Source organism: Dermacentor albipictus, chromosome 1 (assembly GCF_038994185.2).
Source record: "Dermacentor albipictus isolate Rhodes 1998 colony chromosome 1, USDA_Dalb.pri_finalv2, whole genome shotgun sequence".
NCBI classification, from domain to species: Eukaryota; Metazoa; Arthropoda; class Arachnida; order Ixodida; family Ixodidae; genus Dermacentor; species Dermacentor albipictus.
In genome coordinates, this window is record NC_091821.1 from 406,538,274 (window position 1) to 406,556,920 (window position 18,647).

The 18,647-nt window shown below is 42.4% G+C and overlaps 1 protein-coding gene across 1 annotated transcript in view; it reads left to right on the top strand.

The window, feature by feature from the left end:
- The first annotated feature begins 216 nt into the window (after positions 1-216).
- The window catches only part of LOC139054694 (116 kDa U5 small nuclear ribonucleoprotein component), a 48,857-nt gene continuing 30,426 nt past the window's right edge, over positions 217-18,647 (top strand). The window contains exons 1-14 of the mRNA XM_070532143.1: positions 217-444; positions 909-1,036; positions 1,120-1,273; positions 4,864-4,942; positions 5,007-5,082; positions 7,278-7,343; positions 7,432-7,467; positions 7,596-7,686; positions 8,311-8,393; positions 9,572-9,738; positions 10,358-10,549; positions 10,707-10,797; positions 11,058-11,193; positions 13,131-13,258. Coding sequence (XP_070388244.1) covers positions 914-1,036; positions 1,120-1,273; positions 4,864-4,942; positions 5,007-5,082; positions 7,278-7,343; positions 7,432-7,467; positions 7,596-7,686; positions 8,311-8,393; positions 9,572-9,738; positions 10,358-10,549; positions 10,707-10,797; positions 11,058-11,193; positions 13,131-13,258 — 1,422 coding nt within the window. The 5' untranslated portion in view covers positions 217-444; positions 909-913. The remainder of the gene's footprint in view (positions 445-908; positions 1,037-1,119; positions 1,274-4,863; positions 4,943-5,006; positions 5,083-7,277; positions 7,344-7,431; positions 7,468-7,595; positions 7,687-8,310; positions 8,394-9,571; positions 9,739-10,357; positions 10,550-10,706; positions 10,798-11,057; positions 11,194-13,130; positions 13,259-18,647) is intronic.

The following is an 18,647-nucleotide window of genomic DNA, read 5'->3' on the forward strand; positions in this document are numbered from 1 at the left end:
AAAGGTTTCACCATAGAGAAAGGTTACACCTTGTTGCACAGACGCTCACAAGAAATTCAAGAAATGTCCAAAGCGCACTACCGCCGCCTTTTAAAAATCCAACGGGAGCCAAGCCAAATCAGTAATAAGTTGGCTATTTGGGTGAACGCAACGTACCCGTTGCGTTCACCGGGTACGCCCAACGCCGGCCCTCTTATCGGCCCTCTTATCCTTATTTTGATTTCTGTAAAAATGCTTATATACCTATGTTCTTTTTAAGAGCAATAAACTTATTTTTAACGTGTTTTGGACTTGATAATGGTAACACATTGAGGATAAATTCAATTTATTTTGCTTTAGCGGCAATAGGACGGTGGCACCTACTTCAGTGTCAACGCTGGGCAACGCACGCTTGTCGAATTTTTAGTTTGCGCTGTTTGGCATTCGCCGGTATTTGCTGAACACGTATGTTGAAATATATTCCTTCTTGTAATGTTATGTGTAAATAACTAGCAAAATGTGTTTACGTGCTGAATTATCCTGGATAATGTAGCGATTTCTGCACGCGCAGCACCTGAATCGGCGATGCCGTCTCGAAAGAGCCGCCTAACTTTATGTGATCTGCTTCGTACGGAACCAGTCAGCACATTATGTTATGGCCCTTTATTGATGCTAAAGACTGAAGCTAACAATCAAGAATAACGAACACGCAGGACACATGAAATCCCAGCTGAAGGCGTGCGTAGTTTTAACAAGAGCGAAAACCAATGGCGTAACAGTACAGACATCGCAGCCCTGTGATGTGTCTGTAAAGACGGGAAGCACATGACAGTAACCCACAGTGTCAGCATTCATGGGCATTTAGTTGTATTGAAGCAAATATGAATGTAGCTTGACTATTATATTAATTGGTTGCTTGTCGTACTTAGGCACCATGGACGCCGACTTGTATGACGAGTTCGGCAATTACATAGGACCGGAGCTTGAAAGCGATTCGGACGATGATGAAACAGATCGGTACGAGCGCCAAGATGCTGATGCTCAAGAGATGCAAGAGGTAATGACCTTGGCTTTATAATGTTTGTGTGCCATAAATCGTGGCGGAGTTTGATAATGCTTGAAATTGCTTTGTGTATGTAGGATGATGATATGGATGGCGGCAGAGATGACGACGACATGGGAGACATGCAGGTTGTGTTGCATGAAGATAAAAAGTACTACCCTTCTGCAGTGGAAGTGTATGGACCCGATGTTGAAACAATTGTGCAAGAAGAAGACGCCCAACCATTGACAGGTGACTTCTCATTTGTGTACACTGTTCATTGCACTGAATTTGCTTCTAATACCGTTCCAACACAGCGCGTCCAAATTACAGTCAACTACACGATTGTGTAAAAGCATACGATATGGATAGACAAGCTCCTGGATGTTGAAGTAAACATTGCGAAATCGAGACACGAATTTTTCACAACCTCTTCTGTATACAGATGCTTCTGGAGTGTTGTGGTTTGTGTAAATGTAGGTCCTGCAATGCCATATCTGCCTACTCCAAAATATTTAGTATATTTAACAAATTTGGGCACATACTGCAATTTTAGAAATTTTGTTAAAAAATATTATGGAAACGTTTTACAAAAAATAGATTGAGATTGTGTTCATGAGAAAAGTTTTAAAAGCGTTAAAGGATGCGATGGCTCAAGATTGCAAAAAGTGCATGCAAGAAAGAAATTGAGATAACACCTGATACCTTTTTTTGTAGCAGTGCACGAATCCATATACGATATATACCTACTTGCTTTGAGCAAGTTTATTTTGACACATTCCTGAAGCAGACGAAATCAGCTACATCAGTGTTTCTGAAAAAGCCCAAATAAAGGAAACTCCCATGTCTAAATGTTGGCTCTGTGAAGAACCTTGTTCTACCCTTGTTAATCACTGTGATCTAAAAACCATGTTTTGCTTCTCAGTCTCTACTGTTGCTAGTTTGCTGCTGCTCTTGTGTTGCATCTAAAGGTAAATCATAACAAATTAGAGGTGGGCAAATGTCAGCTTTTTCGAATATGAATAGTAAGTATTGAATAGTCAAACGCAGAATAGTCAAACGCAGATGCATATAGTTACCAGAGGGATATTTATTTCAATGTAATTAAGTCCCACGCCTACACTGGCCAGTGTAAAAAGCCATCGGTGATAGAGGATCAGTTTTAAACACAGTACCATTAATAGTAATTAAAAAAGCTACCCAGGTAGCCTCTCAACATCGTTATAGTGTCCAGTTACAAACACGCTTTCCAGGAATTAATGGCTGCTGTATGACGCTTTCCAAACACTTAATGAATGGTTGCTGAAAAAATATGCTGAAGGGCTTTCATGCTATAGACACATCTAAAAGGGCCCTTCACCAAGAAAGCTTAAAAGGACCATCATACCTTGCTGGTGAAGCAGCGCATAGACACGGACACAGTGAAGACAAACAGGAAAAGACGACACTCTCTGCATGTCGCAGCGAGTGTCGTCTTTTCCTATTTGTCTTCACTGTGTCCGTGTCTATGCGCTGCTTCACCAGCAAGGTATGATGATCACTCACCAACTTTCCACTTTACTTAAAGGGACACTAAAGCGAAACAATAAATCAGTTTGGACTAATAAAGCATTGTTTGAGAACCCTGCAGGCAGTCATTAAAAAAAGAATAGTTTGATTTTTAGATGAGAAAATGAAGGTCCAAGTATGAATATTTGAATTTCGCGCCGAAATCCCAGCGCCTGGTAGGTACGTCAGCGCGACGTCAGGGATACCAAAGTATGTTTTGGCATTTGGGCCGCGTTGGCTGAATAAAGGTTCCCGAAACTTGCAATGTTTAATATTTGGTTCCTTTAGAACACAAGGTAGTCAATCTGTACTGCTATATATAATTAGTAGGCCCTAGAAGATGCCATCAAAATCCAAGACGTCACAGCCCCTAGGTGCGGGAACTTAAGTAGGCGTCGCCACCCGTATCTCATTCTTGCGCTTTTTCTGGCTTACCAAACGTCTTATCGTTGTAAAAGTGGAATTTTTGGTGTTGTAGAACGGTAATTTACTGATGCAGAAGAAATCATTTTTCACTTTAGTGTCCCTTTAAAATGACGTTAACTTGCTCATGCCTTAAATTTGAATGGCATTTGCCTTAATGTCATTCATTATCTAATGCATTCACCAGAACCCATTTGACTGAAAAATGCATACCCTCAACTTCATAGCTTGCACAGTGCAGTATAATTGAACTGTTTGAAACAGTCTCAACCATGTAAAAAAATAATTTATACATAACTTTCAACCAAAACGTTCTGCAAAAAGTTGTACTTGGTGAACTTTCCGAGGTCGGCGTTAAAACAGCTTCGAGGGGCCAAGTGCCATCTTTATTTTGGGTTCCCGATTTGACTTGGAATGGCTGAAGCTGCAATTGTCAGTTGCAACATTGCAAAAGGCAGCAACAAACTCAAGCTAGTGGCACTATAGTACGCTTGCGTTCATGATTCACTGTTCATGAAGGCGCAAAGGAAACTTTGTGAATGCATATTTATTTTTTATTTAATGCCTTAACATTGCTCACTTCAGAAAATGCTGTCGTCGACATCACCACATCAAGTCTGATTAAATTTATACGTATGGCAGCTCCTCCGAAAAAAATGTCATTAGTGAACTGAAGGCATTAACAAACCAATGTCTCTTTTTGTCCCTGTGTGGCAGAAGTATTACTGGTTGTAACATGAAAGAAAATTGCTACCTGACTAGATGGCCAAAAACACTAAGAGCATAAATCACAAATCACATCTTGTCATGCAGGCTTCCACCGTAAAACCAAAAACGAAGCTTGTATTACCAATTTTGTGTCTGCATTGCTTTGAAAGCGTTAGTTGTCGTTTAACTTCTAATAACTTGCACAACTTTGTTTAGCAGATGAAGAACAGTAGCCAGACTTTAGCAGTCAGTTGTTGCCAAATATTTGGTTTGTTTTGAATATTCTAATATACTGAATATTTTCTTTTCGAATACAACTCGTTTGTGTGTAATATTTTATTCATATTTAAGAACTAGAAGAAAGGGGGCTAATCGAGGGACCCAATTTTTATTATTCATATCACGAGAAACCAACAAACAAAGACACCAAGGAAAACATAGGGGTTATCACTTGTACTCACTAATGGAATTAAAGAAATAGTAAATTAATGGCAAGGAAAGTGGATGAAGAAACAACTTGCCGGAGGTGGGGAACAATCAGTGGCGTAGCTAGGTCGTCTGGCACCCGGGGCCCATAGGTCTTCTGTCACCCCCCCCCCCCCCCCCCCCGGGTGTAGCCGTCGGAAAGGGTGTCTTAAGGCGTATATGACACCCCCCCCCGCCCCACTGGCCCCTTGCACCCGGGGCCCACGGCCCCCCGGCCCCCCCTGTTGCTACGCCACTGGGAACAATCCCACGTCTTCGCATTACCTTTCATTGCACAACATGAAATTGGTGAGATGGAGTATGGCCACCGCCTCCTGCAATTCCAATCGCAGGCATAATGCGAAGACGTGAGATCGTTCCCCGCCTGTGGCAGGTTGTTTTTTCATCCACTTTGATCGCCATTAATTTATCATTTCTTTAATTCAATAAATATGTACTAGTAATTTCCCCTATGTTTTCCTTGGTGTCGTCGTTTGTTGGCTTCTCATGATCTGATTCATATTTGAAACTTTGAATATTTGTCCACCCATATCATAATTAAACTTTGTATGTATCCCACAAAAGGTGTGTTCACAGGACAAGCTTTCAAATATAAATGCATGCAAGACATTTCATTGTATTCGTTGCTCAAGGGAATAAAGTAGGTGTATACATATGAGCTTTGTGTTGCTTTTCAGAGCCCATCATTGCTCCCATAAAGCACCGAAAGTTTTCCTTTGTGGAGCAGGACCTGCCCTTGACAACCTATGATCTTGAGTAAGAGTCTTGTTTGTTGTGTAACAGCTTGTTCACTGATAAGGAACTTATTTGTTGCATGTAGGTTCCTGACTGATCTGATGGACAACTCTGAGCTGATACGTAATGTGGCTCTTGTTGGGCACCTTCATCATGGCAAGGTAGGGGAAACAACTGTGCTCCCTTTGAAAGTGCTTCGATCACTTTAATTAAAAACTTGCGAATGCACTGTTGATTGTATACAGTGAACCGACCTCTCCGTGGCATTAGCTACTTTGAGATATATTGTTTTCTGTTCATTTCCTGTTCCAGCATAATTCCCCACTGCATTAGCTGATGCATACTGGCCCACAAAAGCATTTGGAATGCATTTGCTGCAAAAAGCTTTTTTTCTTGTCTGACCTTACAGCAAAAGGAAAAGAAAAAAAATCAAGGGTTATTTTGTGCATGTCCTCACAAAGCCATGTACCGTCTTACCAACTCTCTGCTGAACAGCGAAATGAGTGGTTTGTGTCAGCCAGTCTAGATCTAGATGAAAAGCCACCTGCATGTGTTGAGGGAGGAAGCAGGACTCGCCTATTTGCTGTTGCTGGTTCTCTCATGAGTGTCGCTTTCATTGCACAACATGAAATCGGTGAGATGGAGTACGGCCACTGCCTCCTGCAATTCCAGGCTCTGTATTCCTGTTTACAAAGAAAAACTTTTCATGACTTTTGAATCCCAAGGACATCAGTTGCACAGCTCTACACATTCGCAATGTGTCCACCACATGACTTGTGCCCTCTATTCAAGAAATGCCAATTCTGTGCACTCTTTGTAATTACGACACTAATCCAAGACAAACATTTTTGTATGTGGAGGCACTTCAGAGACGGTGATGACTGGACAGACACAAACAATAGCACTTGTCCATGTCTCTCACTCATGCTTCAATCTACTCGTAACAATATCCCTTTAATCTATTTTTATGATGTCGCAGCAGCGGAACGTAGTAGCTGGGAATATGTGTTATACTAACATGGTGTTATCACGGATACTGGGCTTCAGCAACATGACAACTGCTAAATTGAGTTGATAGCGAACATTGGCGCACTTCTACGTTAAGAAGCTGTGCCTTGCAGTGGTGTTGGTGCTCATGTTCAAGGTGTCGGAACGAAATGTTTTTCATTCTGGTTTTAGTTTCATTCTACTGAAAAAAGTTTTGTTCCAGTTCTGCTCTAGGAACAAAAAAACAGTTCATATCGGTTTTAGTTTGTATGCAAAAATTGTCGAAGCAAAGTAACAATAAAAACAGTAAATTTTTTTTGATAAGAGCATAATCTCGGAACCAGCATGTCATTGAGTGTACTCGCCGAAATGCGAGACTGCTGTTCTGATAAAACGAACGTGACCGAACATAAACGAATGATAAAACTTCAGTAACAAAGCATTGCACCTCTGCAAAATGAAATAAGCGTGCATTCGCCCTCAGTTTTGCTACAATGCCGATTTGCTAGTGCACCGAGGGGCAGGCTTAGTTTCCCTGAGATACAACGCCAATGCAGACGCCTGAGGTACGTGCTAATGCTGATGTTGCCTGACGTCCATTGTTTCGTATTGCCAACTTTCCGTTTGAAGTGAAAATCAATAAAAAGTGTTTTTGTTTCACTTTGAAACAAAATAAGAATGTTTTGGTTACGTTTTCTTTCTGGTAAAAAATGTTTTTTTTTTTTTCGTTTTCTTTTTTCGTTTTGTTTCGACACGCTGCTAATGTATATGGGAAATGCATGGGTGTTCATTTTCTTGCGGCTAGCACAGATAACAGTTCATCTGTCTCAAAACTGCATTCATCAGTCAGTCGCATTATGCATAGAGAGCTGTTCTTTTCTCTGTGTTGCCTAAAGTGCTTAGCAAGTTCTTGTCTGAAGCTGTTATGTAAATGAGGGGTACATATTTAGGGCTAAAATTGTAAAACTTTTTTTGGCACATGGCAATGTAAAACCATGTCGGAATGTTGTGTTTTTAAACTTGAATGACTGAATTGATTTTCTTTCCTCAACATTTATCTTACAACAACTCTTGTAAGGTATCCCTCTGGTTATAGTCCATGTGTTTGAATATTACTTGTTGGGGGGCTAGTTGATGCATGTTTCCAGAAGAGCCTGTGCCTGTCCCGTCTTGCTTGCTATGTGTTGTATTTTTCGGCGCTACAACCCTCTTCTGGATCCGTGTGTTTGCTTTAGCTATGAGGAAACCTTTAGAATGAGCTTAGGCTCTGTGACATAACACTTAACGATCCTGCTGAGCTTTTCGAACCTGATCAGAACACTTATTTGAACATGCCTTCGTGGATCTGCAACATTTTTCTTTCTTTTAGACTTCATTTGTTGACTGCCTGATCGAGCAAACTCATCCTCACTTGCGAGCAAAGGAGTGCAAAAATGTAAGTTCAGTGCTTTAACCTTTTCTGGTATATTCAGTGACATGTGGTTTGCTCATCTCTAATCAACTTATTAAACATTACTTTACAGCTCAGGTACACTGACACGCTGTACACAGAGCAAGAGGCAAGTTCTGCACCTTTGCCATTTTTTAGGCTGCTCCCTGCTTTTGCATCACATGCATGTTTTACTTGCCTCAAACCAAAGGACTTTTAAATGTTAACATTGTGTTTTTGCTTTTTTTTTTCTTGTAGAGAGGAGTGAGCATCAAAGCTAGCCCTGTCACACTTCTGCTGCAAGACCTCAAACAGAAATCTTTTATTTTGAACGTCTTTGACACACCAGGTTCGTTCATATTTTGCATACAATAGTCAATGCATTCCTTGATCGTCAAGCAGAGGAACGCTAGTCTGAAACTGAAGGTGTACTGGGCAACCCACAAAGAGTTAGTAGCAACATCCTGGGACAGTGCGTTTAACTACTACTATGAATTCTAAGCATTCTTGTGTCACGCTATTCTTCTTGGCAAAGAAACACACATTCTTATGTAATAATAATAATCGTAATAACATCTTATCTGCCTGCCAGGTTTATATTCCATTGATTATGTTGTACACTATCATTTGTGGCAAAGAGCCTAACATGCTTTGCTTAGTAAATCTTTTGCAACACCTTACTGCACCTCCCATGCTGGTGCCATGACGGGAATGGATGGAGTGGTCAAAAAAGTGTGGCCATATTCCATTCGACGGCACGAATAGGCAGTGTGCATGCCTAGGTTTCAAATTATTTGGTAACAAAACCACACAACCCCGAGCTTCACCATTTAGTGCAAATGACTAAAGTACAGTGGAGTACTTACAATTTTTGTTATCTAGATCCATACACCTAAAAAATTTCCAGAATTGCTTTTCAAAGCTCGATTAATAGAGTTGTCACATATAATGCACCATCTCGCTTCTCTTTCAGGTCATGTCAATTTTTCTGATGAGGTGACTGCAGCTATCAGGCTGTGTGATGGTGTTGTGATCTTCATTGATGCAGCTGAAGGAGTGAGTCGGATGAATCCTCATTGCAGTTGGTGTGCAGTGAATTTTTGGAAATACTCACCTTTCTATGTTTATTTTCTAGTACTGCAGGGAAAAGTGTAGATGGCAGTGTGGAAGATGTATTTGCTGGTTGATGGGCATCTGAATTCTGTAGCATGTACACTCCATTGTAGGCCGTCTGTGTTCTTTTGTGCTGTCTTTGTATTCCTTTATACGCCCAGCGGTTTGCGTCTCCCAATGCTTGGGAACCATAATTTAAAGCTCTCTATACTCTTGTAATAGGCACCCATTTTTGTTCTTTGTAATGAGTCTACAAACTTCGCCCTGGGCCAGAAATGGTGTGCAATTAATTTTGGACGCTTTCACCATGCATTTAAAAGCATTGTTAAATGCAATCCAATTGTATTTTTTTTTCTACTGATGAAAAAAAAAGAAAGAAAAGAGAGTGGGTCATTAGAAGTTTAAGGCAGTCAGCATATGTATATCATTTTTATTTCTGAGTGGTGTCACTTTAAATGCCAGGTAATCGGTGACATCATCTTGCTGTTTATTCAATTAGTAGGGCTTGTTTCAAGCATGCACAAGAAAAGTAAGGTTTGTAGGGCTGTCTTATGCTTTGTTAACTGGTCCTAAATACTCTCTGGTGTGAAGAGAAGTCTTTTGCATTATGCGTCAGCATCCCAAGAAGGCGGCACTTGGAGCTGCTATTAAAATAACTAGATGTAACAGAAGGCACGGTATTTATGCCTCTGTTCAAAGAGGGATTTGCTCCAACGCATCAAGTTAATTTGCTTAAGAACCATGCTGAGACATTGTCACAACACCGACGATGTAACAACACACTTGCCTCCTTCTTTTAACAAGTGTGCCTAGTAATACTATTTTAATGAAAAAATGCTTTGTGGAAACACAGGAGTTTTTGTATTAGTTTGAAGGGACAATTATGCTGTCCCATACCATGGTGATGTGTCCTCTCATCATAGCCAGTATCTCGAGGGCATCGTCAGAGGCGAGTTGAGCGGTATGATGATGACTTGAGCTTGCGACCTTGCTGGAACCCAGTGCATGTTGGTCTCTCATGAGCGTCTGCCTTCTGCTCTGTTTTGGCTTGTGTGAGCTAGTAGGCCTGAGCTGGCCTAGAATAAGAGAAACAATCTTAAGATTATGCCTTCTTCATTCAGGTCTGTCTAAACACAGAACAGCTGCTCAAGCATGCTGTGCAAGAGAAGTTGGCCATCTGCATTTGCATCAACAAGATTGACAGGCTCATGCTTGAGCTGAAATTGCCGCCCCAAGATGCCTATTACAAGCTGAGGAATGTCATTGACGAGATCAATTCTTTGATTACGTGAGTCGCACCACTATGTCGCTGCTGTTGCATGTTGCACTGATTTGAATCTATCTGTACCTAGCATGCATTGTGTGATTAAATTAACTGTTCAGTGGCAAAGCCAGGAACATTACTCAAGGTCAGTCAAACTCAGCAACATATACAGAGCATCTGTGAAACAATTAGCTTGCAACATTGCCAGAAGCTGGTGCTAATCTTATGAATGAGAATTGAAAACTGCATTGAATCAGGCGGCCTTTCACGTTGAAATGTGCTTCAGACTTTGATCAGTTGAGAGAAAGGTGAAGTGGTTGTAGCAAGGAGCTACTTATTTAATTAATTACATTTGTTGTAGCTACAGTCCTCACTTGTATACTTACTATTGAAGCCTCAAGACTCTTCACTGGAAATGAGGTGCTACGACCTATCGATGTATTTTGGGTGAAAAAAATTAAAAAGAAAAGAAAGACAAATTTGAGTGCTTGATTACGTGATGAATGTCATATTTACACCCATGCGCTAAACATCGGCCTTTGAGCGTCACTGTAGTGGGCGGCTTTAATTTTAATGACCTTGTGCTTTTGATTGTGCTCCTAAGCCTAAGATTCTTGAGCATTTTCATGAATTTCCTTTCCAGGCTATACTCTGAGGACCCCGAACAGCAGCAGGTGTCACCACTTTTGGGCAATGTTTGCTTTGCCAGCTCTCTCTACAGCCTCTGCTTCACACTGCGTTCATTCGCCTGCATGTACTCACAAACCTTTGGTGGAGTGAATGTTACAGAATTTGCAAGGCGGCTCTGGGGAGACATCTACTTCAGCAACAAAACGTAAGGCTGCATCACAAATAATGAAAATTTTCGGTTGCGTTGCTGTATTAAATGTGTTGCCATGTAACTTCTATCTTAGTGCTTTTTCTTTCATGTGTTGGCTCAAACATTTACATAACAAGCCATGAATTTTGCTGGTTTCTATATCAAACTGCAGACGGAAGTTTACAAGGAAGCCCCCTCACAGCTCAGCACAGAGGAGCTTTGTGGAGTTCATTCTGGAGCCTTTGTACAAGCTATTTGCACAGGTAAGAGCATGTTTTGCAAATTTATAAAATTAAACAAAATTGCCAAACTAGGAAGCATACATAGTGTATAGATAGAGGGAACTTGACACCTCAGGTCAGAAATGCTACAAAATTTAGTGGCTGAATATTTCGATCATGTCTGCTTCTCACAAAAATTGGAGTGACGAAGCTATAGTGTCTGACACTGTGTTATGAAGCAGTTGTGAAAAAACTGTTGAACACCGTGCCTTGTCGTAATTGCTGTGGTTCACTGCTTGTAGGTGGTTGGTGATGTGGATGAGTGTCTGCCCAAGCTCCTTGATGAGTTGGGAGTCAAGCTGTCCAAGACGGAGATGAAGCTGAATGTCAGACCTTTGCTGCGTCTCATCTGCTCCCGTTTCGTTGGGGAATTTTCTGGTTGGTTGACTGCTTATATTTGCACTCCATACTTGTTCTCCAAGCAGTTACAAACACTGTGGGTTGTGGCATGCTATAGAACTTGGCTACTATAGTTCTACAGGCCCTTTTCGCAGAGCAGCTTGCTTTAGAAGAATGACACGGCACTTTTGCCAGCGTACCACACGTTGCCTTAAACAAAAGTGCATGAATACAAAACCTTCACCACTCCTGCTCTGCTACTGTGCAATCACCTGCTGTAGATGCAATTGGATGTTCATTAACGCACTGTGTTGCATTCATGCTGCAAAATGTGGAATGGTAGAGGGGAGACGTGCACTAGTTTGCTGCAAAAATGGTGACTGGTATATTAAGAAATGAAATGAACTTGTGTGACAAAGGCCGCAGAATACTGCTACTTAAGCTCTTTGTGATGCATGGCTTTTCTCGAGGATAAAACATTCACTGATCCACTAGCGTTGTATCACTAACCTCCAATGAAAAAACTTCAACTTCGGAACGTTAAAAAGAGTGAGTATACCGTTCGTTGCACAGTGACAAAGGGAATAGCGCCACTGCATAGCATAATACGTTTCTTGCATGTTATCTACACACATCAACTCCAACTTGCATGCAAACTTACGCTAGCTCTATCGTTAATGCTTCAAAAATAAGTTAATGCCCGCACGCTTGAATCAATGCACCGAAGCATGCTTGACAGCGACTGCACTAATAACACACAAATGTTTGAAGCTGAATGTGACGGTCACAGAGTAAGCAAGTGACTAGCGATAATAATTGTTTGCTACAAGTGATAACAAAGTACAGAAAATCTGTGTCTCAAGCCTTGTACCCAGCAAGAACTAATCTTATCACAACTGAGAACAACCGTGAGCAAGTAGGCAGAAAGTAAATGATTAAATAATGACTGCGCCAAGAAACTCTACTGAGTCAGAATTGTGACAGTCCACTCCTTCAAAGTGTTAGAGTGTTAGCCAAATGAAGAACAAAAAGCAAAATACACTCGCCCTGATTTAATTCACAAGTGGGAAGTTTGGACAGCTTGGAATAAACTTTTGGCCCCGCTTCTAGGACAAACACCCTGTACGCTGTTTGTAGCGTTTGGACAAGGCACATTGAGCTCCAAGAGCACTTACATGTTCTCTGAAGCTGTGTCCAAAGTTTCGTGTCGTCTACCCAGTCACTGTCCATGATATACACCAAAACTGTTTTGCGGAGCCACACTGCCGTCATGCACATACATTGTAAACAGAGGCAATGGAGGCAGCTGAGGCAAGCAGTGGATGTGCCACCATGTGATCATACATTATGTCGCCCACGGAATCGCCGTGAAAAGGGTCTGTTTTTAAAGGCCATCTATGGCAGAATAGTCATAAACAGCTTCATGATATTACATTCCCATGTGATAAATGCTGTCTCTCACTGCTTTTATGGGTTGCGTTAAAATCCAGGCATAGAAGCTTTGAAGCGTGTTTACGTTATAGTGAGAACTGGTAGAAAGTGGGAAAAAAATCATTGTGGCAGTTTACTTGCGTAGTCTGCCATTGAAAATTCATGCTGAGTTCACATGAGGCATGCACCTATGAGTTTTGTAAATGTAAGGGCATCACATGGCACTGCTGTGTGTTTTAATTTTTCTTGCCATTTCATTTGCACCTGAATTATTGAGCTATCACATATTTTGAAAATTTCGGAGTGCAAAGGCCACACACACGTAGAGAAGGAGGGCTTTGTCTGTCCTGTTCTTGTGTCGTGTGCCCTGTGCAGTGCAAAATTTTCAGAGTCGGTGATGTGTCTAGATGTTTATTATCCACACACACACACACACAAGCTGCTCTTCTTGCTCTCGGCCTTGGTCTAGCATACAAGGGTGGAAGCTTGGGAGAGTTGGCAATTTATGGCAAAAAACTTGATCTCTTTGCCTCCATTTTCAACAGGCTTTGTTGACATGTGTGTCAATCATGTGCCGTCACCTGCTCACGTCACTCGAGAGAAGATTGAATGCATCTACACGGGCCCTCTGGAATCCGAGCTTGGGGAGGCCATGCTTAAGTGTGACCCTGAGGTGAGCCTTTGTCGAAAGCAGTTGTGCATTGTGCTTATATTAACTTTTTATGGGCGAGTGTTGCCTACAGGCACCAAACCAAATATGATTTTTTTGTTCTTGCCAAGTTTCGGTTTTGAGTGCAATGTTTTGGGCTAAATGTCATTAGCCAATGCTAAATGATAGGCATCAAATGTTATTTGTTGTATTAGAGCAGGAACAGAGGATGAAAAAGTTCGGCGTGTAACTCGCTATCTGTTGCATGCACAGTCAGTGGAGAAAGGCAAATGCAAATTTCCCGGCTGAAATTGTGTTGCACAGTTAATGTTGAAGAAATGCGATGTGCACCCCTCCCCCTCTTTTTTTTTGCATTTCATATTTGATGAGATCTGCTTGTACAAGTTCCACACAAAGCCGTAGGTAGCTAGGGCAAAACCCACTTCCAGTGTTCTGCCAAGTGCACTCCAACGGCAAGAAACCTATTGATAAAAAAGTTTCGGCAAAATATTGTTTTCCTTTTGTTGAATATCCTTGTTCTCTGTGTATTTTGCACATTTGAATGATAACTACAGTAGAACGTACCTAGTTCATACGTATTTGAAAGAAAAAAAGAAACATGGGAAAATGTACTAACAGGTAAAACATGTAATCTGAAGCAAATAAACAGATCGACAGGCTCAACTGTAGTAGACATCTACGTAATGCTAAGCGTTGCTTGAATCGTTGCGGTACGAGACGCTGACGCGTGTCAAACTGGTGGGGTTTTGCAGCCTGAGATGCATATTGTTCTTTTCCTATTGCGTAGTGCTTTAGAACGGCGATGGGAAACCGAAACAAAATCGAGCTGGGGGGGCAACGCAGGATGGTGCCGGAGCGAAATGTGATGCTCACGTCGTGCTGCCTGTAGCAGGGAACTGTGGTGGATTTGTGTAATTGCCTACTAAAAGCGCGCAGTACGCTTTCAATGGCACTACTTCCCATGCGCTGTAAAACAGATAGGTGAAGGTACTTATCGCAATAAGTTTAAAGGCGACAGCTGTGAATGCAGCGTATGATGACTCAGGATTAGATTTGCTGGTACCGGAATAAAAATAAATCATGTGCTCACCGGCGTTTGCACATGAGACAGGCGGCTACTGTTCTCGATTGCGTGCATCTCTCGCTTTTTCTTGTTTACATGAGATCTAGCTGCCGAAAAACGTATATTGTTACAGCACAACCAAGGGCGGCACCAGTCAGAAGGAGAAGATTTGACGTGTAGGTGGAATCAGTCGTGAGAGCCATCTTGTTTATGCATCATTGTCTCTCTTGTAGACATTGTAAATACATCGTTATATGTGACTTCTGCAAGGTAACAAATTGGTGAGAGGTGCGAGGTACCCACAAGAAACAACAACGGAGATCTGTAGTGGTTGTCACCTCGCACTGGACCACATGACAGACGAAGCAGGACCTGACGTGGCGCGACCCACATCAACGCCTAGAACTCCGATGGTTGTATTTACACCGGAGACGCCAACCTGATAGGCTGCTGGCCATATTGGGTTTCGCATGTTGAACGTGAAGTGATACGAGAAGTCGATAAGATGTTGACTAAAGGAGTTATCAAGCCATCATGCATTCTGTGGGCATCCCCTGTGTCCTTGTCAAGAAGAAAAGCAGTTAGTGCTTTCGTGTGGATTACAGACACCTCAAGAAAATCACATGCAAGGATGTCTCCCCCTTGCCATATATTGATGTGTTGGACCGCTTGCACAGAGCAAGGGGATTTTCATCGATAGACCTCCGATCAGGCTATTGGCAAATCTTGGTATATGGCATGGACCATGAGAAAACTTGCTTTGTAACATCTGATGGCTTCTACCAACTCAAGGTTATGCCATTCAACCTTTGTAATGCCCCGGCAACCTTTGAAAGAACGATGGACTCCTTACTTCGCGAATATAAATGGTCCAAATGTCTGTGTTATTTAGACAATGTCATAGTCTTTTTACCAACTTTCACCAGTCATCTAAAGCATCTATGGGCTATTGCTGTTTTTCGATGCGCTGGCCTGCAATTGAGCTCATACTTCGCGGATATAAATGGTCCAAATGTATGTGTTATTTAGACAATGTCATAGTCTTTTTACCAACTTTCACCAGTCATCTAAAGCATCTATGGGCTATTGCTGTTTTTCGATGCGCTGGCCTGCAATTGAGCTCATACTTCGCGGATATAAATGGTCCAAATGTCTGTGTTATTTAGACAATGTCATAGTCTTTTTACCAACTTTCACCAGTCATCTAAAGCATCTACGGGCTATTGCTGTTTTTCGATGCGCTGGCCTGCAATTGAGCTCATCCAAGTGCCACTTTGTACATCGTCAAGTTACCATTTGTGGCCATCTCGCCAGTGCTGCTGGCGTTCAACCCAAACCTGACAAGATTCGTGCTGTCCAAAACTTTCATGTTCTGTATTTCGCCGCAGACGTAAGAAGCTTAGTTGGGCTGTGCTTGTATTTCCGTCATTTTGTTATAACGAATTTCACTGAAACCGCACGCCCACTCACTGACTAAGAAGGACGTTGCTTTCACATGGGGCCTTGCTCAAGCCAAAGCCTTCTCTACTCTTGTACACTTGCTCACGGCTCCCCCGTTGCTGGCTCATTATGATCCATCTGCCACCACTGAACTTCACACAGATGCCAGTGGCCATGGAATCGGGGCTGTACTTGTTCACTGGCAGCATAACGCAGAGTGCATAATAGCGTACACCAGCTGCCTCCTGTCACCTCCCGAGATAAATTTTTCAATTACTGAACAGGAGTGCCTGGCATTAGTTTGGGCAGTTGACAAATTCCGCCCCTACATGTACGGCTGCGCGTTTTCTGTGGTTACCGATCACCACGCCTTGTGACCGCGTATGGCACCGCTTCTACTGGCCAGGCCTGTACAGCGCTGTGCACTGCTGCTTTGCAGCTTGTGCACTCTGTCAGCACTGCAAAAAAACCTGCTGTGCTTCACCCCATCAATGTGCCCTTAGAACCATTCTTTTGTGTCGGTCTCTATCTTCTCAGCCCTTTCCCGATGTCGAAATCTGGCAGTAAGTCCTTGTCGTGACTGATTGCACGGCCCGGTATACTATCACGCGAGCTTTGCGCACAAGCTGTACAGCTGAGATGGAAGATTTCTTTTTACACGACGTCATCCTCCATCACGACGCACCCGGCAGCTCCTCACCAATCGCGGCCACACCTTCTTGTCCAGACTAGTTAAGTCCTATTTTGCTCCTGTTCTGCTTGGCACAAGCTTTCCACTGCCTACCACCCGCAGACAAACGGACTGAGGGAGTGGCTCAATTGCATGTTAACAGAAATGCTGTCTATGTACGTTTCTGACGACCACAATGATTGGGACAGCATGTTACCCTTCATGACCTTCGCCTGTAATTTGTTCCATCATGAGACTGCTAGCTTTTCACCCTTTTATCTTCTCTTCAGCCGCCACCCTTCTATGCCCTTCGACACACCGTTTCTTCCTCGACGAACACTCCCACTGAATGTGCTCAAGACATCATTGCCCCGGCTCACACGGCACATCAGATTGCCGACTCCCAACTCACTGAGTCTCAGGCTGAGCAGGAGATCCAGTACGACAGCTGACATTGGGACGTTCGATTTCCTCCTGACTCCGGTGCCCTCCTATGGAGCTGCTGCCGGGCTACGCAGGGCCCTACGTGATAGTGCGTGAGCTTGGTGATGTGAACAACGTGAATTGCTCCGCTGGATTCGCGTGTCCCCACGGGCGTTGTGCATGTGTCCGGCTAAAGTCTTATTCTGCCGCGAGTTCACTTCCCTTATAGTTAGCGCCGAGACGGCACCTTTACAGGCGCCAGTCAGAAGACGAGTTGACGAGTGTAGGTGGAATCATTGTCGACAGCCATCTTGTTTATGCATCGTTGTCTCTCTTGTAAATATTGTAAATACATCATTGTATGTGACTTCTGCAACGTAACAATACAATTGCAGTCTGCAGCAGCGAACGGCGCTATGTTTGGTTTATCGTTTTTTCAGAGCATGCAGTAAACTTCGAACGGCACCACGCACTGTGAAACAGATAGGTGAATATATTTGTCACAGTATGGTTGGCAGCGGTAGTTGTGAATGCGGCGGGCAACGGTCAAGGTGGAGATTTGCTGGTACCTGAATAAGAAACCGAGTGCCCGCCGGCGTTTTCACGTGAGCCAGACGGGCGAATGTGTATTGCACAGAAACTGCTGCAATGACGGACGGCTACTGCTTTCGATCGCTCGTGCCTTGTGCATTGTCTTGTTTACATAGCATCTAGCGGCCAGAACATGTATCATACAATCGCACTTTGCCAATATTTTGAACGATGGTGCCAAATGTTGCATTTTCCTTGAACATATGAACCAGTGAAAAATAAGCGCAACTCAATCGGATTTTTTTTTTTTTTCGATCGTGAATGTTGCCGTCGGGAAATCGTATGTAACGGCATCGTATCAACGAGGCTGTATTGTAAACATTTCCTTCAGGTATTTTTGTCTCGTCATTGGAGGGTTAATTGTCGTAGTGAAGTACCATACTTGTCAAAAGTTCAAAGATTACTCGGAGCTTTGCAGTTCGTCATCTATAGCACCAATGGCGTGCCAAACACCTAGAATGTGAGAAGAGCACTGCTTCCTCATTTGTACGCTCTCATGATGCCAGTGATTCTACATGAGGCAGGCTACATAGCCCTGAAACAGCACATGTCACAAGGGGGAACCCTTTCATTTGACAACAGAGCCATGCGAGGCCACACTTGACTCACATTTGTAAAGCTGCAACTTTAGAATTTCATAACTTTGGCTAAAGTACAGATACAAACATCAAAGTGCTAGCTTGTAGTAGTTTAACATCCAGGAACATACCTGCTTCATTTTAGCTATGTTGTTGCAGTAAATTTTTTTGCAAATCACATCCCAAGTTTAACACAAGATGAATTGTAACTATTTTTGTTATTGACCTCAGAAAAAATCTAATTTGATATTTATAAGCAGCCCACAAGATTGAATGTGTCGTGAAAGTTTCATGTGTCTAGAGCAAATATCAAAAATGGTTGTTCTGGATGTCATGTCACCTCATATTTAATGCTGTTTCTTTTTTGTACTTTTCTCAAAACACAAATTTTGGGCTCCATGTAATATCCAGGCCTCGATATCCGAACACCAAGAACAGATAGAACTAAATTTTTTTTTGCAGAATGGAGCCTAACGTATACTCTATGCAGTATAGCAAGCACTTTTTTTTGTCAATTTGAAAATTGATTATTTTGCTACAACTACTGCCACATGGTTGCCATACTTTGTGGGCTTGTACTGTATTCAGCGGGCTGTAAAATATCTACTATTAAGGGTCAGATAAAAA